The 23135-nt window shown below is 46.6% G+C and overlaps 1 protein-coding gene across 8 annotated transcripts in view; it reads right to left on the bottom strand.

The window, feature by feature from the left end:
- NAV2 (neuron navigator 2) overlaps positions 1–23135 on the bottom strand; it is a 385459-nt gene that overhangs the window by 33608 nt on the left and 328716 nt on the right. For 5 of the 8 annotated variants that reach the window (XM_034646084.1, XM_034646086.1, XM_034646088.1 and 2 more), the window contains 10 exons: positions 22820–22980; positions 21210–21398; positions 20873–20877; positions 14837–14884; positions 10014–10037; positions 9825–9899; positions 4932–5015; positions 4272–4383; positions 2752–2897; positions 364–372 (listed from right to left, as the gene is read on the bottom strand). In XM_034646084.1, the coding sequence (XP_034501975.1) occupies positions 364–372; positions 2752–2897; positions 4272–4383; positions 4932–5015; positions 9825–9899; positions 10014–10037; positions 14837–14884; positions 20873–20877; positions 21210–21398; positions 22820–22980 (853 nt within the window). The remainder of the gene's footprint in view (positions 1–363; positions 373–2751; positions 2898–4271; positions 4384–4931; positions 5016–9824; positions 9900–10013; positions 10038–14836; positions 14885–20872; positions 20878–21209; positions 21399–22819; positions 22981–23135) is intronic. The other 3 variants (XM_034646085.1, XM_034646091.1, XM_034646090.1) reach the window with 1 other exon arrangement.

Raw genomic sequence — 23135 nt, 5'->3', positions numbered from 1 at the left:
CACTCAGGCCTTGGCAACACAGAGACATGCAGACAAAAGAGCAATTAATTCTCCCACGTTTCCCCCCCACCAATGACAAAGGTTCCCAGCAGCTCTCTCGAATCAGTGCAGTAAGGGAAGAAGAGTTATCTGGTGCTGACAGCTCAGAGGACTGGACCCGTGGGTGACAATCCATGCCTACTCCTGCTTCGAGGCTAGATGCCAACAGCAAGACAGAGCCTGGCTCAGCAGACAGATGGCGGCAGGATGGGGTTACACAGCAACAAAGCGGGATGCTCGGACATGGTGACGGATGCAGAGGAGATTAGTCATATCAATGGATGGGTTAGCTTGGTATCTGATATTAACGTTGGTCTTGCTTACCTCATTGACCTGCCAGGGGAAACGCAAGCAAAAATGGGGAAGGGGAAGGAAAAAAGACAATTTTTAACAGAGAAAGCCAGTGACAGGGAAAGCCTCGGACTTTTCAGACACAACATGGCCAATAGTAAACACCACACACAGAGGTTTCCGGTAGGAACACGAATCTTCCAGAGCATGAGAGGCATCTTCCTTCATTACAAAAGAAAAGGAACAGCACTTATGGAAGTCCCTACAATCCGAGTTCTTCCAGCTTCTTTGGCCGAAATGACTGCCCCTGACCTTCCTGTGCTTCTCACCCTTTTGTCTCTTAAGGCCTTAAATTTTTTTTTGGGGGGGGCATGTCTGTGTCTTCTTTTCTCAGCAAGAATAGCTTTACTGATGCACTAGTCCCAACATGGCTATACAGCCTTCAGAGAGATCTACTTAGGAGTTCCTGCTGTCCTTGCATATACTTAAGATGACAGAATAAGCAGGGAATTAGTCATCTTACTTGTTACTCAAACAGTAGGTAAGAAATTTATTAACTATGTTGGGAAAAAGGAACTGGCATATCACAAATTCCCCAGATCATGAGATGGATCTGAAAACTCCAATGAGAACATAAATAATTAAAGTGCAAGGTCTTCTCTGAAAGCCATGATAAGCACGTATTTTTCTAGACCAAAAGATTAAGTTTTGACTTGAATAAAAGGTCTTTTAAAACGTAATTTCCATTTTTCTAAAATCTTTCTTTTCTGAAAACATCCTGGAGGTTTTCTTAGCCATTAAGAAATTCTGAAACAGGCTATTCTGAAATAATGAATGGGATTTTTTTACCCATCAGTATTACATCCATAAGGAATGGCATGCCCCAGTGTGGCTGATGCAGATCCCATTTCCTACTTTTCATCAAATTTCCAGTTGCAGAAACAAAAAAATCCAGCACACAAACCATCAACCTAAAGCCTTGCCCCTACCTCTGGTAAAGGGCCAGATGGAAGACGAGATTACAGAGATCAGACAGAATCAAGTTTTGAGATCATCTGAGAATGCCGATTATCCAACTTCCCCAATTGTACCGATAACCGAGAACTGTCTTAATGCAAGTAAATAAGTTTTATTTCTTGAATTGGAGAAAATGGATAAACACTTTTTCATAGAAAATAATTCTCTCTCACCACTTTGATAATCAAGTCAGACCATATTTTACCAATAGTATATTAGAAACAGCAACATGTTAATCCTATTTAAGGCACAGCAAATGAGTTGACTAAAAGCCATTAGTAACAAAGAAAAAACTTCATCAGAATGATGAGAGGGTCACGCTGAACTGGACATATAGTCCTTCCAGCGCAAGTCATCAGTAACCAAAATTACTCAAACCTCAACGGCTCCTATTGCTAGACCTCGCCACCCATCCAAGATAACACAGAATGAGGGAGAAGTGTATGGAATGAATGAGGACATATTATGGAAACACGATGCTGTCAGCACTGATGGGCGGGGCCTGTGAGCACGAACCCACTTCAGATCAACCTGGGATTCCCAGCACTGAAGACAGGGAGCAGCACATGTCAGTCAGAGCTCCACAGCCTCGACACAACTAAAAATGGGTGAGCATGGGTGTGCCTGGCTGGCTCAGTCAGCACAACATGTGACTCCTGATTTTGGGGTCATGAGTTCGAGTCCCACACTGGGCCTCCTTAAAACCTACTTAAAAAAAAATTGGGTGGGTATAATATTCCCAGGAGAATGGGAAAAACTGCTCAAGACACCACTGTACAGAAATTACAGTGGCTCATAGGGATTACGGAAACATGGAAAAACAATGCATTGGAGACCGGGTCTATTAAACTTGCCACTTTAAAGTACAACTCACCAGTTTAAAACCTTTCACTAACTCCTCCTATCTACATTATGAAACTTTTACTTACAGGACATGGTCAAAAATTGTTCAAAGAAAATTGGTTTCATGCTATCATAGTTAATTGTGTAAAGACACAGATAAAGATTATGAATAATGATGGGATAACTAGTAATACACGCTCCAAAAAAAAAAAAAAATTAAATAACTAAGAAGAAACCCCTGAAGAGTAACTTTGCCCTCGTACCTGGAACTTTGAGGCTAACATTATGAGGAGGATGAAATGACACGTATATGACATGAAAGATGAGTATGTCACATAAAGTCTCATGAAACAGAAAAACTACAAGGTGGTGGTACTTTCGTAAGTCCTGGTGCTTGGCTGAGCACAACACGGAATTTGGTAAAAACATACCCACAAGCTTCTTTGGATCTACTCCCAAAGGTCTATGCTCTGGAGTTAAGAGCTGGCCCGGGGATGGGCAGGGGGACGGGGCAGACACTGGTTTGTTAGTACCCATGAAGGTCTTTGGATGCACACTCACCCAATTCTTCCTCTTCTTTTTCTTGGAATCACTCTCTATGTTGCTGCCCACGCTGGAGTGGCTGGTGGCACTGTTGATGCTGGAGACACTGTCAGAGGAGTGCTGTCTGCGGATACGGAGGTCTGCGGACTGCGAGGTACCGTTTCCTGGGGACCCAAGGCAGGAGATCAGCAGTTGCTGCCTTGAGCCCATTCCTCTGTCCCAGGGAATGACTCTTACCCCTAAATCCACACACCCGAGGACCGCGAGGTATTTCCTGGTAGACATTATCTTCTGCTCTCAGCTGTTGGTTTTAAGATCCTTGAGCAGGTATATACTATGCCCTCTTTAGCCAATGACATGAGAGCCCGTTCTAGCCACTCCACCACAAAGAAGTCAGGGGAGGCTTCGAAAGAGGATCCTCCCCCCCAGATCTCTTAAGCTTGCCTCCCAGGACCTGTCTGACTGACACGGACACGCACCCCGGGGCAGGGAGGATGCGTCCCATGTTGTCAGGGGAGGTTGGATTGTTGGGCAGGCAGGTTGTTGAGACAAGCCCCTGATTTTGTTTTTGAACCGTGGTACAGTCACCTGTGTTGTTAGGGCACCCCCCACCCCACTCTGCACTGTACGCTCCTGCCTCACTAGCCTTCTCTTGGACCCCTGGGAATGCCGACCCCATCACATCTCAGGGTCTTAATGTGTGTGAGTCCCTCTTCCTGGAATGCGCTCTTCGCTTACTCAGGCGGGCCAGCTCTTGCTAATTAATCCCTCCCATTTCAACTCTGTCATCACGATTCAGGAGACCTGATATCTGAAATAACGGTGACGCCAAATAAAGGTTGTGGCCAGTTTTCCACATAGGACCAAACCTGCAGCCTACTGTTTAAGAACATTGGTTGCAGAGTCAGAGACCTGGGTTCTAGTCCCACTTCTGTATCTTACTACTTTGTGACCTCTGGACGGGACTCTCGCCCCTGCAACTCAGTGTTCGTATCAGCCCAAAGTGGAGAGGACCAGCATCACACTCATAAGGTTGTCATGGAAGGAAAATGAGATAATGAATCATTTATAACACCAGCAGAGTGCATAGAACACAGTGAGTGTCCCATGCTGTCCCTGTGACTTCTACCATCACCATTAATATCACTGCGGCGGGAGGGAACTCATCCTCACAGCCCCATTTGCCCCCCAGGTAAGACACACAAGCATAAAGCAATCTACTCAGAAATACTTCCCTGGACGAACACAGGATGCTCATTTCAGGCTGGCCCATGTCCACAGGTAAATATCAGAGCATGGTAAGGACACAGGTGCAATGCAGTGAAACACTTTTGATAGTTTGCCAATAGAAATAGATTTTCTTCCATTTTTGAGATGCATCAGGGAAGAGGCTGAGCTGGAAGACGTCTGGAGTTACGGACTGAAAGTGTTTGCCTCCCACAACCCATCTGACTGTCATGAACACACACCCCGGGGCAGGGAGGCTGTGTCCCATGTTGTCAGGGAAGGGTTCCTAAGGCTGCTCATCCTTTCTTTACCTTTGCAGTTGAGCTCCGGTGTGTTAATGACCCCATTAATGGCAGCCTGGGCGGCTGCGTTCTGTTTCTTCAGCAGCTCGATGGTTTTCCTTAACTCATTCAGTTCTGAATCCTGAGGAACAGCAAGAAATACTGGTCATCCTACAATCATCCTGGACAGAGTTCAAATGAATTGCAACTCGGTTTCAGCACAAGAGTGTAGTGAACGAAGGAGTTCCACAAAACTTCTGTCCCGTGCGTTAGGTTGGATCAATTTTCAACGGGCATAGACGCACACAGAAGCGGCAGAAATAGGGGCGCCTGGGTGGCTCAGTTGGTTAGGAGTCTGCCTTCAGCTCAGGTCATGGTCCCAGGGTCTTGGGATTGAGCCCCATGTGGGGCACTCTGCTCCGTGGGGAGCCTGCTTCTCCCTCTCTCAAATAAATAAAATCTTAAAAAAAAAAAAAAAAAGCAGCAGAAATAGGACTGTGAGATGTGTCCCTGACGCTGCTGTCACTCTACCAGCCCCCATCTGGGTCATATTTGCACCCAACAGAATGCAACTCTTTATGATTTGATTCCAAGAGTTCAGATACACAAAAAACTATACCATTCTCTGGAACAAAAGAGAGTCTGATTTTGAGGATTGCTGTGGATTCTAAGCAGGGAGGAGTGCTTTACCTTTTGCTCAGCTGTCATGGTCAAACTCTGGAGCCTGATCGTCATGTTTCCAAGACTCTGTTCAAAGGCTGCCACCAGGTGAGCCTGGAGGAGGAAAGACACAGCCTTACTTAGATTACCTTGCAAGGCAAGAGGGCCTAGGGTGCTGGGTCTTAAAGGCTGAAATCCTCATTGGGGCCACTGAGTTAGCTCCCATCTAATGCTTCAGCCCCTGGAGCCCCACTCCCACCTCTCTCTGAGATCGAGTCACTCCAGCTTATCGCCTCCTTAAAAATCCTGAGCTGCTTTCCACTGCAGGTCCTTTATACCTGCTTTCCCTTCTGCCTGCAATGCTCTTTCCTCACTGCCTTCCTGTCTGATTTTTACTCATCCTTCTCAAGAGATCTCAGTTCATGTCTTCATGACACCCCCAGATGGGCTAGTTCCCCCATGTTCACTCTCAAAAGCACGTGGACTGCTGGTCTATGTGCATTTCGGTGTCACAGTTAGAGACGCATGTGCTCTTGCAACTGCTGCTTCATGTCTGTCTCCTCTGCTCCCCTGCGCTTTGCTCACCAAGTGCCAAGCTCACAGGAGAGGCTCCTGTCGAGCATGTTTGTAGAATGGATGAACAAAGTGGTTGGCATATTTTGCTTGTTATAATCCTGCTTAATAAAAAGCCACTGAAAGGCCCATCTGCTACCTCCTTGGAGAAACCTTCCCCTGTTCCTCCAGGGAGGTATGACTTTCCCCCAAGGCCCCTCTGTCCTTTTATACACCTCTGTTAGAACACAACATCAGACACACCACTCTTTCATACAGTACTAAGATATCTTGAAAAATGCTGCCAATTATAATTAAAATGTGCACCCCACTTTCAGAGAGGTTAAAAATGTAGGGAAAAAAATGTATCTTAGAATTGAGAAACGGGGAGCTTTTCTGTCTGCCCCTTTCTCTGCAAGCCTCTCAAGGACAAGATGCAACCCTGTGTCCTAACACGAAGCCTCAACCTTCCTCCATTGGTTGGTTGACTGAGGGTCCTGATAATACAGTTAAAACCAAGAATAAAGAATGGACAGGGGTGCCTGGGTGGCACAGCGGTTAAGCGTCTGCCTTCGGCTCAGGGCGTGATCCCGGCATTACAGGAATTACAGGATCGAGCCCCACATAAGGCTCCTCTGCTATGACCTGCTTCTTCCTCTCCCACTCCCCCTGCTTGTGTTCCCTCTCTCGCTGGCTGTCTCTATCTCTGTCGAATAAATAAATAAAATCTTAAAAAAAAAAAAAGAATGGACAAGAGAGTTAATCCTATTGACTGCAGCAATATCTATTTTCCTCCAGGGTTATTGTGAGCATTAAGTGAAACTATACAGGTGAATACAGGTCTATAAACATAGAAATGAACGGACACTGTGGGGAAAGGAAAGGAAGAGGTTTGGGATTGAGAAAGTGACAAAAGATAGGATGAGAACACAGGTGGGGAGAGATCAAGAAAGGGTTCTAGGAGAGGAGTGGGCAGATGGAGGAGAAAGAGAAGTGCCAGCAGAGGAAATGTGAGTCCTGGGAGGAGGGAGAAGTGAGACTGATCACGTGGTACGTAACATTCTGGAGGAAAAGAGGACTGATGTACTCAGTGAAGAATCAGTGAGGGAACAACCAGGGGACAGGTGGGACATTGTCCTGGGTCATAAGGAGGGTCAGCGGACATTTGGAGAGACTGGAGAAGTGAATCAGAGGCCTCTGTCACTAGACTTCATCAAACTGCAACAGTTGAGGATAAGACATTTCTAGCATAAACTGCTGGCTCTTTTTTCCAACAGCTGTAGGAGTTAGCAGGGAGCAGGACGTCTTGTAATCGAAACGTTAAGAGGATTGCCCAGTTTCTTTGATTGCATGTTCTCTCCCTATTAAAAATCGAGAAAATGCTGTTGCATTTTGAAATCAAGAGATATGTTTTAGTTTAGTTTGCCTGGGAGAATATGGCAGAACCAAAGCCAATCAATTCAAGACAGTTTACATTGTGGATGAAGGAAACAGGGCCAGGGCAAGGATGTTGAAAAGAATTACTGCTGACCTTGCATTTCAAAGGAATGCCAAGGTCAAATTTAAATGACCAAATTTCCATATTTCAATTCTTTGATTGCCACCCAGGATTCTATTTATGGGCACTCATACTTTCTATTTGCTTAAAAAGAAAAACCTGACCCCAAGAAGACTGCTATTGAGAAAGTGTTTTTGCAAACGGAAGAAGCCATATTTGTTCCAAAGAACCAGAGGTTTGCATTCTGCTGTCGAGAGAAAGGACTGACTTTGGGTCATGAGCAACTGTGAAAACACGGCCTGAGAGGCTGTGTTTGGAGCCTGGTTCAGAGCCACACAGCAGACTTCTTACCAAGTGCCATTCTCACATTCCCAGGAAAACAAACATGAATGGTATAAAAACACCCAGAGAAGGTGGCTTTGAGTAGTTTGTCCTAGAAAAACAAACACAGCTTGGCCTGTGAGAAAGATGGCAGACAATAAAACACGTTAGTGTGGCCGGTGGTGTGTGGTAAGACTAAATATTTACTTTCAAACAATACTGGATTCAGTGGTTTTGGTGCAGAGCAAAACATACTTTTGGAATAATAATAATGTAAGGGACCTCACTCTGACTTTTCTGGAACAGAGGGTAGAGCTCCAAATGGCCCAATGTAAGGTCCTTTGGGCAGCACGAGGTCACTGGAGGAATGAACCTAAGATCTTTGATAAGTAAACTAATGACTCTTTGCTGAGTAGTCAGGGACACCAATGGACAGCTGTAATTCTTTTTTTTATTTTTTTTAATTTTTTTAAAGATTTTATTTATTTATTTGACAGAGATAGAGACAGCCAGCGAGAGAGGGAACACAAGCAGGGGGAGTGGGAGAGGAAGAAGCAGGCTCATAGCAGAGGAGCCTTATGTGGGGCTCGATCCCATAACGCCGGATCACGCCCTGAGCCGAAGGCAGACGCCTAACTGCTGTGCCACCCAGGCACCCCTGGACAGCTGTAATTCTTAACCAGGGGATGACGGCTGCTGTCAAACCTCACACTTGGATTATATCCAGATTGGCTCATTGGGTCTGGGGTTGGTCTTGATTCGAACGGTACCCAGATGAAGACTATTCATAGAAGAATACCTCTGGGGATTTTTTTTTTTTTTTTTTAAGTAAGATCTAAGCTTCAAAATTCAGATCTCACATCACTTTCTGGTGTTCTTTCGATAGCGTTACTGGTGGTGGAAGAAGCAGAGAGAATAAAGAAGGATAATGAAACACACAGTGGCCTGATAAGGGAGGGTGAGAAAAAATTCAAAGACTCCCAAAAATGTGAGAGAACTCAGGAGAATGAACAACAGTGAGAGAAGTTACAAATTACTGAGCTTTTAATTAAGGTCAAGTACTGCACGAGGCACTTCGTATGCAGACTTGAAAGAGAAATGGTTTCCTTCCATTGACTCAGGCTTCAGCCAGGAACGACCTGGGTAAAACCCCCGGTAAATGACTCATGCGAGTATTGACTCAGCTTCCTGGTCCAGGGAAGACAACCCTTTTGAAGTTGCTTTTCATTTTAACGGCATATTATGGGGTCGTGCAGGCTGCTTTCGGACAGGCTCACACACGGGTGTTTGTGGTCTCAGACTGGGCTGTGCGCTCCGGGCAGGATGTCTTGCCTCACGGGCATCTTTGTACCTTCCAAAAACCTCAGACTCTGCCCTCTGAATGTCAGCCCTCACCAGCTCACAGCTCTGCAGCGGGGCTACTTTGCAGACCAGAAGTCTCTGCCTCTACTCTGACCGGACCCCTAATCTTATAACCACACCATGGTCAGGAAGCTTCGTGAAGAGCAAAATGAACCGCCTCACTGCTCTGCTTAAAACACACTGATAGGGGAGGAAGCCCAAACTCTCTACCTAAGAGCTGAGAGCCTCCGTGGTGTGTGATGGACCTGCCCCTAGCTTTTCTTTGATGCCTCTCCTCCCCTTTCTCTTCTCCCTTCTACCCTTGCCTCTTCCCTATATCCAAGCCATAGATTCTAATGATACACTGAGCTACTTACGGTTTGTAATGCATGAAGATCTTCACCCTGGGCTTTCGCACATTTTGTATACTGGTTAGAATGCTGTCCTTCCCATGCATCCTCCCCTATGCAGCATCCCTCGGATGTCACCTCCTCCAGGAAGCCTTTCCTGACTCCCCCCACACACACACACACCACGAGACTGAGTTAGGTGCTCCTCCTTACATATTCCCACAACCTTCTCCCTTGATCTCTCTCTTAACAGTTATCATGTCATAGCAAAAGAGTTTTGTCTCTCTGCGGTACCAGAGAAAGCACACGAAGATGACAGTGACTGTGCTTGCTTTGTCATTGAACCCACGGTGCCCGAGGCATAGTTGGCACTTAAACAGTTGTTGAATTCAATGCTGGCTGGCAGCGCTTCCTGAACATGTAACTGTGTATATTATAATTATAGAACAGTCAGCTATTTATTTAGAGCCTTAGATTTCTTTCTCCTCCCCCCCCTCCCGCCGAAGATGAAAAGTCTCAGAAAGAGGAAGAAAAGGGAAACGAACATTTCTGAGCCCTTCACATATTCCAGTACTGACCACATGACAACCCGGAGAGCTGAGGCTTCCCACCCACCATTGCACAAATGAGCCCATGCAGGCTCAGAGGTTAAAGACGCTGCCCGAAGCCTGAGCCAATGAGAGCCAGAGCAGACGCTCACACTCACGGTCTGAAGCCGTGCCCCTCCCGCGGTACTGTTCCTGCCGTGCTCAGGGGCGGGCGGTCTTGACGGCAGGTCAGAAGGGAGCAGGGGCTGCCCCCGCCCGTGGCTACCACCCCGCATATCTGTACTCACGGCTACCACCCTGAATCTGTACTCACGTTTGCGGTCAGCTGGGTGGTCAAAGCTGAAACCTTTTCCTGTGAGGCATCCAGCTCCCGCCGCAGTTTGCGAATCTAAAGGTGGCGAGGGACAGAGTTACTTGCCTTAAGAGCCCGTTCCCAGGTTGAGCGGGGCGAAGGAACGGATAATAGTGAAGGAGGAAATCCAACCAGCAAACGGTTCCTTACCTCTGACTGGCACTTTTCTTCTGGCTGTAAGGAAATCATAAGGGAAGTTAGATGAGTTGAGGAACAAAGAATGGGGCGATGTAGCCCGTGGGGACACCAGATCTGCACGCTTACAGCAGTCCTGAAGGGTGATGAATTTCTTTTCGGGTGTATTTTTCTGGATAAACTGGTTCAGTTAATTTGACCAATGAGAAAGGCCAAATATGAACAGCATATGATTACAAGACATTAGGAAGAATGAGAACAACACTCCAATTATTTTGGCTGTGAGGAGCCCTCCTGCTCCCGGGTGGAGTTGATAAGGTCAGGTGTTCAGGAGAAGGCAGGACGAGAAGGGATGAGCCAGGGCTGGGAGGCCCAAATTCAGCAAATAAACATACAGGCTTAAGTACATCCCATGCCACACTGGGGACACTTTCTACTAAGGAATTATCGGTCGTTCATCGGAGTTTCTAATTTGGCTGGGCATTCTGTATGGAATGTGGCGATCCTAGCTGGAGGACTGTTCCTGGGTTAACCGCCCGGTTCATCCCTCCCTCTCTTCTCTCCGAGGCGCTGCCCCAGGAGCAGCAACAGGGCAGGAAGGCTTCCAAAGTGAGGGAGGCTGGGAGCCCCCATCCGCCAGCCTGCTGACTCCCCCAGTTGTGAGGACCTTCCTGCTGCCCCACCTCCCGGCCCCCAGTTACCTGTGACTCTGGGAGGTAAAGGTGAAGCCTGTGGGCTCTCTTACTGGGACAGTCTCCCGTACTGGGCCCTGTGTCTGTGGTGACACAGCTACCTGCCAGCCAGAGACTACAAGGCTACCCCTCTCCTCCCATAGGGGGAACCCGCAGCAGGGGGAACCTTTCTTTTGTTCTCTTTGGGTTCTCACAGGGGCCCATAAAAGATGACACCCCCACATTCTGGGCAATGTTGGAAGTGTTCCCACCTTCCGTCCACCCCTCCCTTCACACTTCCCGGGGGTGGGGCAGTGACTCGGGAGCCAGGTAGGCAAGTGAAAATCAGTAAAGACTCTGTTTTGTCCTTGGGTCCTAGATGTGTGTCCTAATCCGCTGCTACTAGTGATAAACCTGTTATTTAAAAAAAATCAGCATCTGACTCTGGTGTCGACTTCTCAATTAGCTCAGAATGCAGAGCGGTAGGGTTCATTATACCCCGCAGACCCTACACCCATCAGTGGCGGCAGGTGCGGGGCTGGTTCCTGTCTGATCTCCCTTGGCCCCCTGCTCCCCACCCCACTGCCCTGACTCCTGATGCTGCCCAGGAGGGCCCTCCCTCAGGCTGGCTTCTAACAACAGCAACTGGTTTCTAGGAATACTGGGGCCAAACCATGTAATCCTTGCACTAGCCCTACAGAGTAGGTTTGTATTCCTTCTGAGGCACAGAGAGGTCAGACCCTGCCTCATGTCACACAGCTGCACCATCTCCTCATCTAAGAAACGTTTTCAGGAGAACGCTGGGAGATGTCCTCACAGCTTACTCTTCCCTCTCTGGGAATATTCATCCATCCCTTTTGTCCGTCTCTGTGTTTGTCTATTCATGCCCACTACCACCACCCATCAAACATTTATGGATCTCCTACTATGTATCAGGTGCTGTGTTAAGAACCCGGGATACAGCTGTGAGCATGACCGCCAAGCTCCTCACCTCATGTAATAAGTGGCACTGGAATGCTTGCCAAGTGCCAGAGACTATTCTAAGTCCTTTCCATTCATTATTCATTTAATCCTCATAACAACCCCGAGTAGGCACTAATACTACTCACTTGCATTTTGTACATTAGGAAACTGAGGCACAGGGAGGGTGAACAATTTGCCCATGGTCACAGCTGCTGAGAGGCAGAGCTGGGACTGGACCCAAGGTAGTCTGGTTCTAGAGTCCATGATCTTAATGAGCACATTCTCCTACTCTTTTTACTACAGCTACATTCTCATGGAGGCCTCCCTGAAATCAGGCCCCAGACTTCTAAGTCTGACCCAAAGGAGAAAGTTAATGGTGAGAACGTCACAGCGATCGAACGTTTGGGAGGCTAGTGGAGGTCTGTCAGCAGGCTGAACCATCCATATAGGATGAGCCCTACCTCTAAACACTTGTGTCCAGGGGCCTAACACTCCTTCCCCATACCTCTGCCACCGTCCGTCATTCTGCCCACCTGTCTCCAGGGTTGGGCCCCTGTTCTCGACAGCAGCCTGGAAAATCACGTGCTTTGTATCTTACCCCCAGCTGCTGCTCTTCTGTGCATCTGGGAACTCTAAGTGAGGCTGGGAGCCTCCCTCCATTCAGCAGTTCCCCTGGGAACTCAACTGCTGCCCCTACCATCCTAGAAAGCCAGTCCAACGCCAGATGTGGCCCCTTAGATGTTCTCGACTTCGAGTGCTGTCTCTGACTTCTCCATGGCAGTTGTTTACCAACATGTTGCCTTTTCTTTCCTTTGTAATTAAAATTACAGGCAATTTTTAGCCAGAATGAGCATTCTTGAATATTCAAGAATTACAGAGTTTCAGGGAAAAAAACCCCTATTATCATCCAGTAAAAGCCTTTAGGACACTCAGCCATTAAACAGGCTCTTTGGTCTGCGTTGGTGGCAGCTTAGGAAACCCCAACGATCTCTTTTTAGACAACAAATAAAAACTTGTTCACCTGAACATTTACAAAGGTGACTGAGTTTCAGAATTCTATCATTGCCAGTGGCTCCTAATAGATAAGGGACCCCACGCTCGTGCTGGGTGGTAGCAGTGTCGTCCGAAACAGTTTGGAATCAGCAGACTACTCTAGCACGAAAACATTCAAATAGGCAAATGTTAGACTGTGTTTTATAAAAGTCTGCGAAAGTAACCTATATGCTCAGAGAAAGCACAGGTAAAGGACAGTAAAAGAGAACCTTCGACTCAGTGAATGTCAGATGTTGTGGGCACCCCTGACACCCCCTGGCCCCCTGACAGCAAAGACAAAACTGACAAATACCCAGAATAATGAGGTCATTTGTACAAAGTCATGCAGTGAGAAAAAACAAAGATCAGGCCCTGGGTCTCTTGCTATCTAGTTAAACATGGAATTGAAAACTATTCCTAGGTCTTTGGTAATGTGGGAATTTATATCAACTCAGAAAGAATAATTTGAACTTTCCTGTCCACCCACCAGGAACAGCAGAGCAGAGCTACTGAAAGGCGCCTGACTACCTTACAGGCCTTGCAGTGGCGTGCACAATGGCAGTGTGGCCAGGAAACGCCGGGGATGGCTTCCTACATCTGAATTCTCACAGTGGGAGCAACTCAGGCTCTTTCCCTCTGAGGCTGCTATGCAAGCCAGCCCCTGTTTCACTCTTCCTGTTACTCTCTCTGCGTTGACAGGAAACTTTGGGAACTCCACTGGGAAAACCAGGGGCCTGGGCACAGCGATGTCTGCCGTAGCTGCTCTGCACGAACGCTGTGACAGCAGAGTCCCACAACTCTAGGTGCCCTTGGGCGCCTCTGGCTTCCTCCTTCAGCAGTAGGCTCCTCTCCACCTACATCCCATCCTTGGGGCTTATCCCAGAGTCTGGCGCAGACGGAGGGCCAGTGAATCCTGCTGAAGGAGTGAATCTATGTTTGCAAGTACCATCTTGGCACCCATGCCGCAGATTTTCTCCCTTGAAGAAAGGACTGACTGCATGGACTAGGTGACAGAAGGTCATCTCTATATGCTTTCTGAGTAGAAAGAGGTTTCAATAATCTCTAAGGTAACTATATGTAAAGCCTTTAAAATGAAAAAGCAAGGGTTCTGTGAGGACATTTCAGACAAGATGGCTGGCTGAGGAACGAGCTGTTCTGGAGACGGAGGGGCAGGGTGGGTAGGAACAGAAGAGACCATGTGAAGGCCCTTCAAGTCAGACCATGTCAGCAATCACTGAAGCCTGTTTGCTTGCTATAGGCCTAAGAAAGAACAGTCAGGCCCTGGTCTCTTTCGCTTGATTCCGGGATGGCCTTTCGCTTCCAAGGGGCCGTATACAGTTTGCCCTGCTATGTATATAGAGCCCAGGAACCTGGCATTACCAAAAAGTGAATTACTAAAACATCTGTCCTCCATGGAATTAAGGGCTAAAGAATCTCTAATTCTCAATTAATAAAATGATTTTTTTCCTATAGGAATTCCCAAAGTAAAGTTTATATGCACATAGCTATAAAAAGGCAAGCACCCCTGAACAAATCCAGAACCATATTTGATTACACGTGGTTTTGTTTAGACCACTCATTGATGACAGCCAACGGTGATGACACCAACATGTGTTCTGTGCTGGGGGCACTGTATTCAGTGCTTCACATGCATTTTCTTACTTCATTCAAGCCTATTTTTTGAACATCTATTATGTGCTGGGCTTTGTTCTAGGCACTAGGAATAAAAAACAGAAAAAGTCCTTGTCCTCAAGGACCTGAGTAGTAGTGAAATGTCATCTTCTTAACACTGAAACTCACTACAACTCCACAAGGTAGGGCTGCTACTCTTTCTACTTGACAGATAAACTGAGGCAGACAGAAGTTGTTCAAGGCCTTTCTTTTCTAAGGCTACCAGCAGGTGGCCAAGGCTTCTCACGCATTCTTACTAGTTACCACCCAAAGCACAATGCCACTTTAATGCAGGAGTCAGTTCCTGATTTACCGGTTGATACATTATAATCAATAGCTCTTTGTGAATTTCAAATCTAGTTCCCTAATGAATGGAGCCCCTTACAATGGACATACTTCCTCTAGGAGAAGCAACTGTATTTTGTATTTTATTCTTGACACACTTGATAAAGGAGCCCCGGTTCTCATGGTCATAGCCACACAGCACTGATTCATACTCACCGTAGAATAAATTGATGACGTGCTGGAAACCAAGGAGAGCGAGGATCCNAAAAAAAAAAAAAAAAAAAAAAAAAAAAAAAAAAGAGGTGAATTGCACAGCTGGCTACTGTCGAGCCAGAAAGGGAGAGAGGAAGAGAAACTCGGGATGGTGGGACACTACCAGGCAACTTAATCTCGCCTTGACCCAACTTTTCCTGGTTTGGCAATAGGTCAGAGTCAAATAAGAATTTGTTAAAGGAGTGTCTTTTCCTTTATCCCTTTTTCCCCTTACAACCTCTACATACCTTTTTCCCCTATGAAAATAATACGTGATTACTAAATAAAAATTTTCAAGGACAGAGAAGTGTTAAGAAAACACACTCACTGCCACAGCCTACGTGACTCATAATTCTATCACCCACAGGCACCCTGGGACCTGTTCCATCTGAGCACATTTTATTCCTTTCTTTTTTTCTAACATATCCCTTTAGGGTTGAGACAGTGGTGCATCCATGTTTTATACCCTGCTAGCATCTGTCACTTGTGTATGCACAAAGATGAGCTGATTACTATGAACACAGGAGGCTGGCTGTTGGCCACAGTCAACTCATTCCAGATGAACATGCACAACACTTGTTTAGAAAACATTATCTACTGGAAGAGAGATTCTTCTTTTGATTTCTAACCCTGTGTACAAAATGACAAGCAGGTAGTGTCCTCTTTTCTGTTTCTGACTGGTTCTTTTGACTTAGAACGATCTTCATACCCTTTTTGCATCCCTTCCCGCTCCCAGCCAGTGGAGACATTTTATTATTTTTATATAATTTTAAATCACGGTCTTTTCTAGGACTAAGTAGTCTAACTGACTTCTCTTTCTGGGAACCAGATTCTTTAATGACATTTTCTTAGTAATCTCTCAACAACTTTTTGAAAGACAAAAATATGCCTGTGGAGACATCAGAGATGTTTAATTGGGCACAGCTTTCTTGACCACAAGTAGAAGGCTCTACCCCCACACGAGCTATCCCCTGTGGTCTGAGAGTGGGAGGCTTGGGAATAACTTTCCACGTGCACTAAACGGCTTGCACTTACCACCCAAGAAGTGAACTCAACTTGGATCAGCACTGGGCAGAAGCTACCTGCCCACGAGATATCCGACCAACAGCTCAGCCCACCACCCAGGTGCCTCCACACTGTCTTCCCATAAACCTCCTACTCTTCCTTTCTGTGCTTCTATCCCATTCTGAATCCTGCACTACTCCTCGAGCATGCCCTGCCTAGCACTTGGCCTCCTCAGAGTCTCCGCCTGTACAGTTCCCTTTGTTTTGGATACTTCTCATTTCTGTCTGTCCAAATCCCTGGGATCAGCTCGAACAACGCATCTCCAGGGAGCCTCTCCTCGGTTCCCTGCCTGCCTGCACCAGATGCACTTCCTCCCTCTCTGAACCCACGCAGTTCTTGACTTGTGTGTCCGGCCCTCTTCTCTCCTGGAAGGTGCCTGCTTTTCTGAGGCCATCATTATACTACCACTCACATCCACCATCCTTAGCAATGTTAGGGTTCTAGATCCTTTCCTCCATGCTGCCATCGGTGACTTCTCTGGCCCAGGCCCCATAAGAAATCAGTTTATAGTGTTAATGGCCAATAATGGCTTTCAGTGTTAATACGTAGACACGTTAGCAGACGCCCCTCATGCCGCAACTTCGTGGCCTAATGTTCTAAAGGGATAAGTTACGTTAGCCCCGTGACATGGGCAGTAGGGGCAGATGATACTGGAGCCCAGCTGGGGGAAGAGACATGGGTAACATGCAGCCACCCTTCAGCTACCCTTTTCCATCACACCACTTGCTCAGCCAGCACAGGGCTGCCACGTGGAACTAGGCTGCTAGAAAATGGAAGTTTGTCTCTTCTATCCCTCCAGCTCATAAGCACAGACTTACAGACACTGCCCTCAGCAAGATCCCAGTGCAGGCCCAGGGCCGCAGGCGACGAGCACATCTGGCAAGCTTCAGTGGAGGTAATTATTTTTCTCTGTAATTAACTCCTCTCACTTGGTAAATAGCAATAGCGAGGCTGTGGTCCAAAGAAAGATTCCTTGATTTCCAGAATCAACTCCAAACTGAATGTGGCTTGCCTGAACCATTGCAGTGGGCCATGCTCCAAGAGAGCCGAACCAATTCAGAGCCTGGGTTACGTGGCATGGATACTTTGGGACAGCAAATTGCGCACGAGACTTACAAAGCCAGAACAGCAAAAGCACACCCTTTACCTGTACCTCTAAAATTCTGAAGCTACGAGGAACCACAGAGACTTGTCTAGGCCATCTCTGCACCTGAGGAATCTGAAATCCAGAGAGGTTAAATGGTCTGCTTCTGGTCACACAGCATTCAGGAACAGGATCTGCTGACCAGAAGTATGGAGACTGTTTTGTCCTTGAGAGATCTGATTCAGGCGTTTCTGAGAGTTTTGTTTTTGTTTTTGCCTTTTGGTGTGTTTTAGAATGGTTTCCCCAGCCCCTCATCCAACCTACACGGATACAAGCTGGGACTAAATGAGCAAAAAATGCACGTTGAGAAAAACGTGATTTCACCCCTGCCTAAAACCTAGGTGATTATACATACATGCTCCAGACAGAATAAAACAACTGGGCATCAGCCAACAAAGCAAGCAAATACCTCTGATGCCACACTTGGCATCTCACATGTATCTTCAGCTTCATACGAGTCAGAGCACTTTCTCATTTACACTATTGTTGGTGAAGTGATCCTCATCACCAGAGAATCTGTGGGCAGGAGTTTCTACCACTAATACAAAAAAAAGGGTAAACGAAGACCCAGAGAGGCTAAGTGATGTGGCCAAGCACACACAGCTAGTTAGGAGCGAGAATGTGCGTCTAGGCACTGCATCCTAGTTCTTCTCCACGGCTGGTACTATCAGAGGTCCTACCAGTGAGAAGGAGGCACAGTTCTGATGGCTAATGGACCACCCTCTGAACCAACCAGCAAAGGAAGCAGAACTGAAAACAGAGAACATGCTGATGAAGGATCAGAGTCTGCCTCACACATGTAAGAAAGCCCAGCTGTGCCCAAGGCAGAGCCAAATATCAAGGTAGGACTGAACAGGAAAACAGAGGGCTGAAAATCAAGAGTTTCGGACCGAGTCCTGGCTGCACACAGTCCCCAAGGCACTTCTTCGGGCTCAATTTTGCCATAAACAAAACAGGAATGTAATGGCCCTTGGTGAGAAGGAGAAAACAAAACATGACAATTATAACAATGGCTACCATTGATTGAATACTTACTATAAACCTCTTTCGAAGTCATTTTGCATTAGATGCTTTCCGGGATTTATCCCACCTAATCTTCACTTCAATCCTCTGAAGCAAGTACAATTATTTTCTACCTTTTAATGAACAGGAAATAGGCTAAGCAGGGACAAGTGCCTTCCCCCAAGTCGCTTTGCTAGCAGTAGACATGCCAGGATTTCAATCACAAGTGTAATTCAGGGGCTAGAAACCCAAGTAAGTTGCAAAAAAAGATTTATTTATTAATAAGCCACTCTGTTCCTATGGATTCCATAGGAACTACTCAAGATTGCACCAGCAATTAGGGATGATTGGCAAAGTCCCCGGGCAAAGATATCCATTTTCAAACTGCCTCAAGCCTCTCCCTAAATGTGAGCTATTAAAGTTGACTTTAAGATTGCATAATGTATCTGATGGAAATTAATTTACCTGAAATAACTTTGAAAGGTTGCATCTGGGCCATGCCTGTACCTAATCTACATATTTATGACTCCCACTTCCTTCAAAATGGAAAGTGCTAATTAACTCCCACAAAAACCTCACCTAAGTACTTGTGCTAATTCTTCTTAAATTTCGATCCTGCTTTCCGGCATATGATATACCTGACTCTTAGAAGGAGGTTCTGTTTGGTCCGAACATGAGATGTAAAATTTCCCCCCCAACTGTTTCTACAATCCTGGGATTTATAAATTCAAAAGTTGCAAGGGGGGGGAGCATTTACCAAATGGAATTAAAAACACCTCACTGGACGAGCTCTATTTTGGTTTTGCAATGTACTGGCCCTGGAAGGAATAAAAGCAACTTGATGCAAAGTTTCCCCCATGGAAATGCTATGTATTCATAGTATATCGACAGCAGTCCCTGCCCCCTACCCCCCAAATTTGATTTCTACCTCTGCCCTTCAGTTCCACGTCACCATGAATCATTAGGGTTTACAAAAGTCTAGACACTGCTTGTGGGCAAGCCTTTTTTATCAATGTCACTTTGACATCTCAGATATTCCACAGTGGTGCTGCCTGACAGCTTGATTCCAGACAGAATAAATAAAAGCTCTGTGATGATGATACTGTAATGGTCCCGGATCTTTATGAGGCGAAGTGTGCTTGTTTGGACAAGTTTCAGTCCTGAGCACGGTTCACTCAGGTACACACACGACAGAGAAGATGAATACGGCCCAGGACGCTCTCCATATGTGAGTCGTCACCAGGCGGGCTGGGGAATGCTCTGCGGCCACGCTTGGCGAGCACACGGACTAGAAAAAAGTTCAAGACCAACTGCCTACTCCTTCACTTCAGGTCAATGTTTTGGCCACTATGACTGCCCAGGGTGGTTATAGCATGCATTTCTAGCTCTTAAATCCAGCAGAACGCTCCTGGTAACTCCGGCTCCACCCCCCCCTTAATCCTCTGTCCCAGCAGGTTCCCATATATGGATTTGCAGACTTGCTCATTGTCGTTCACTGGATGTCACTGGATACAAGTGACACATAAACCAGGGTTTTTTTTTTTTTTTTTTTTTTTTAGAGGGGTGGGGGGAGGGGGCGGGGGGGGGGGGCGGGGATGGGGGGGCACACAAGTGCCCTGTAACTAAACCCTTTACAGTTTTTATAAGCAATTACACTGGGCAAAAGTGGAAGCCTTTATTCTGTGTTTCTTTCCCTCTCAGCTTGTTTAGGGAGTTCTTAAACAAGACAAGTTTGGGGGCACCTGGGTGGCTTAGTTGGTTAAGTGTCTGCCTTTGGCTCAGGTCATGATCCTGGAGTCCCAGGATCGAGTCCTGCATGGGGCTCTCTATTCAGCAGGAAGCCTGCTTTTCCCTCTGCCCCTCACCCTGCTCGTGCCCCCTCACTCTCTCTCAAGTAACCAAAATCTTAAAAACAAGACAAACAAACAAACAAAAAAAGCAAGTTTGTTCTCTCCTCCCAGGAGGAAGCTGGGGTTCTATTTCCCCACTCTCACAGGGGCTGGGAGCAGAGGGAAGCACCCATGACTCCCTCCCACATTCTCGTCTGTCACTGGCAAAAAAGGCACAGCTACAGCTATGGCCGTAGCCTGGGTTCCAATTGCTCTGAGAGTCCCCATCCCCTGGCTGGGGAGTCCCAGCTGCCAGGATGTCACTGCTAACGCTGAGTCTACAGGCTAGGACATGTAATGACATTACCAGGTGAACGCATGTATCTATCGTTGAATTCTCGTAATTCCATGAGCTGGGTACTATTACCATTCTCATTTTGTCAGTAAAAAAACCAGAGGCACAGGGAGGTGAAGTAACTTGTCCAAGATCATATATGGAAGAAGCAGGCAGGCTGGAATTCAAACCCCGGTAGTCTTACTCCATATGTTTAACCACTAGTCAATGAGTACTGACTCCAACATCCTATCATTCCCATTTTCAGGAAGCTTTTCAGGGGTGGGGCTGTCCCTCCACAGCATTTTGACTGCTTGCCTCCCTAGCTCCCACCCTAAGCGAAGGAACAAAAGGAAAGAGAGAGGAACCAACTTAGGAAGATGGCTGGCAACGATGCCCACACCTACTTTCTCCCAACATTCTGATTAAAATGAACAAAACATAAAAATCCAACCCCAAACATTCAGTTAGGGAGCAAAGAAGGAAAAGGGCATACCTGAAGGAAAAGGGTATAACTGAATAAACTTAAAAAACTGGTGCCTGAGAAATAGAAAATGCTGGAGTGAAGTGGAGAGGCCGGCTGCCCACAGGCCCCCAGGGCTCCACGGGTATGTTAGCACAGGGAAATGAACTAACTCTCCAGAAACTCAGCCTGCCAAGATGGTGAGCCAGAAGCTGAACCTCAAGATGGAGACACGTGCCAAGAAGCTGTGGCCCAGGTCCAAGAGGGAGAAGCCTAGAGTGGAACTCGGTCAGCTCCAAGTTCACTCATGTTTCTTCAGCAGCCTCTTCCCCCCCAAGAGGTGAATGAAGAGCCAGACCCTGCTATTCAGAGTTCCGCAGCCCCAAACCCCACAGTGAGTGAGAGAGGTGGAAACACAGGTGGGCTCTCGGGTCGTGAACTCGGTACGGAGGGCCATTATCCACACTGCATAACCTGAGACAGCAACCCTCTTCACTTACCTTCTTCAAATCCATCCCGGAAGGAGCCCGAGCGGCTCATGGTTCGGCTCTTCTCATCCAGGGACATGGAGCTATTCCGGAATCGGCTATCGGTGTACGGGTCGTACTGCCCATCGGCATTGGAGAGGCTGTGGGTCCTCAGCATGGTTGGGTTGGACAAGCTCATCTGGGTAACCGTGGTGGGACTCGCTGGAAAAAAAGGAAGGGAATTGAAAGGTTGGAAATTCATGTCTCTGTTCAAATCCTGGATGGGGACGACAAGGGGACTGATTAGTATCGGCCATTATCTGTCCCTGCCAACTTCCCTCCCTTGCCTGTTTTCTAGAAGATTGTCACATCAGCATTTGAATAACACACTGAGAGCTAAAAATAAGGGAGGAAAGGTGGGTCATTTCCAAAGCAAGGCTCTGGGCCTCAGCTTTCCAACTTGGCACGTTCCGACAAGCTAGTGTCACCTTCCAGGCATGAGCTAATTACTCCCTGGGCTCATCTGGAACAACTCCCTCTAAAGCCAAAGCCCAAAATAGTCCAACCAGGCTTTTGATCAGATGGGAAGCATTTGTGCATGACAAGAAACTTTTGCCTCAAAGAGTTACGGCTGGGAAAGAACGATATGAACACAGGTCTCACTGTCTCCAATGGGACATGCTTGTAATGGCGCCTAAAGAACTTCAGGGCAAAGAGGCACATCTGCCTTGGCCTAAACAGCCTTTTTTTAGTAAAACCTTGTCCATTTCAGTAATATGCAGTATTTCCAAAATATCTTAGTTCATTAAAAACGAAAAGTTAAGCCTTACTTGATTACAAGCCACACCTGTCCTTAAAGACGCCGTGTTTATTATTTGCAATATTCAGAAAAGGCCACCCTTCTAAAGAGCAAGACGAGAATGGGCAAGATTTTTTTTCCCCCTCCATCAGTCTTTCAGGGCTCAGCTCCCATTCTTCCTGGTAATTCTAGCCAGGACTGATCTTCCCTTTCTCTAACCATATATAATACTTGCTACCTGACCATAGTTGGTTTTACACGGTTTCATATAAAGTATAAAGCTTTGGATTGTTCTCTTTTACGCTGTTTATGAGTCTGTGTGGGTGTGTTTGTCTCTCTGAAAAAGAATCCATTAACATGTCAGCAGGGACTGTATTACAAATTCTTCTCCTTTCCCCACTGTGCCAGTCAAAGCATTATGTCAGTAGTAGGCATTTCCAAGAATACTTGTTCACTCAAAACCTGATCTTTATTTTCCAGCTTAATAGAGCAAAGCACAGGACCAAACACGGGGTATGCTACCTCTTCTTCAGATAAAAACCTACGTCTTCAGAGGTCTTAGAAACAATACATTCTTCTCAAAAATGGAATGGTTTGCTCTTTGCTAGAATCCTACCCTACATCAACCATATCAATAAATCACTTGATTAGAGTACCAAAATCTTTTCTCTTTTCTTTCTTTTGCTATCATCAATCACCTATAATCAAACTACACTGCTGAGGGCTGATCAATAGGGAGAGTGATGTGACTGCATGGAGATGCCCACATACCTTCTTCAAAATACAAGACTAACCTCAGGCCCAAGGAGCTGATCCCCACAGCTAATGATCAGTTGTTACTCACCAAGCTGGGAGAAGTTGAATCTTGTTCCGGAGGGAGACGTTACACTGGAACCAGAGGAAAATGGGGAATTGGCAGCGGGGTCCTGCAGGCCTCCTGCAGAGTGGGACCGTAACCATTCTTTTGCGTCTTCTTGGGTGCGAAGCTGGGAAGTGGGAGTATACCTGGATAGAGAGAATTGACGCTGGGATTAACTATGAACGACGCTTATGAAAATGAACTCCGGGGAGCTGATGATAAATAGACAAAAAAGAAAATACAGATCCAACGATGATGTTAAAAAAAAAAAAAATCACATCACTACACATCCTGAAACTTA

Source organism: Ailuropoda melanoleuca, chromosome 16, assembly GCF_002007445.2.
Source record: "Ailuropoda melanoleuca isolate Jingjing chromosome 16, ASM200744v2, whole genome shotgun sequence".
Classification (NCBI taxonomy): Eukaryota; Metazoa; Chordata; class Mammalia; order Carnivora; family Ursidae; genus Ailuropoda; species Ailuropoda melanoleuca.
Note: the sequence above shows the minus strand (reverse complement) of the source record. Positions and strands in the feature narration are given on the sequence as shown.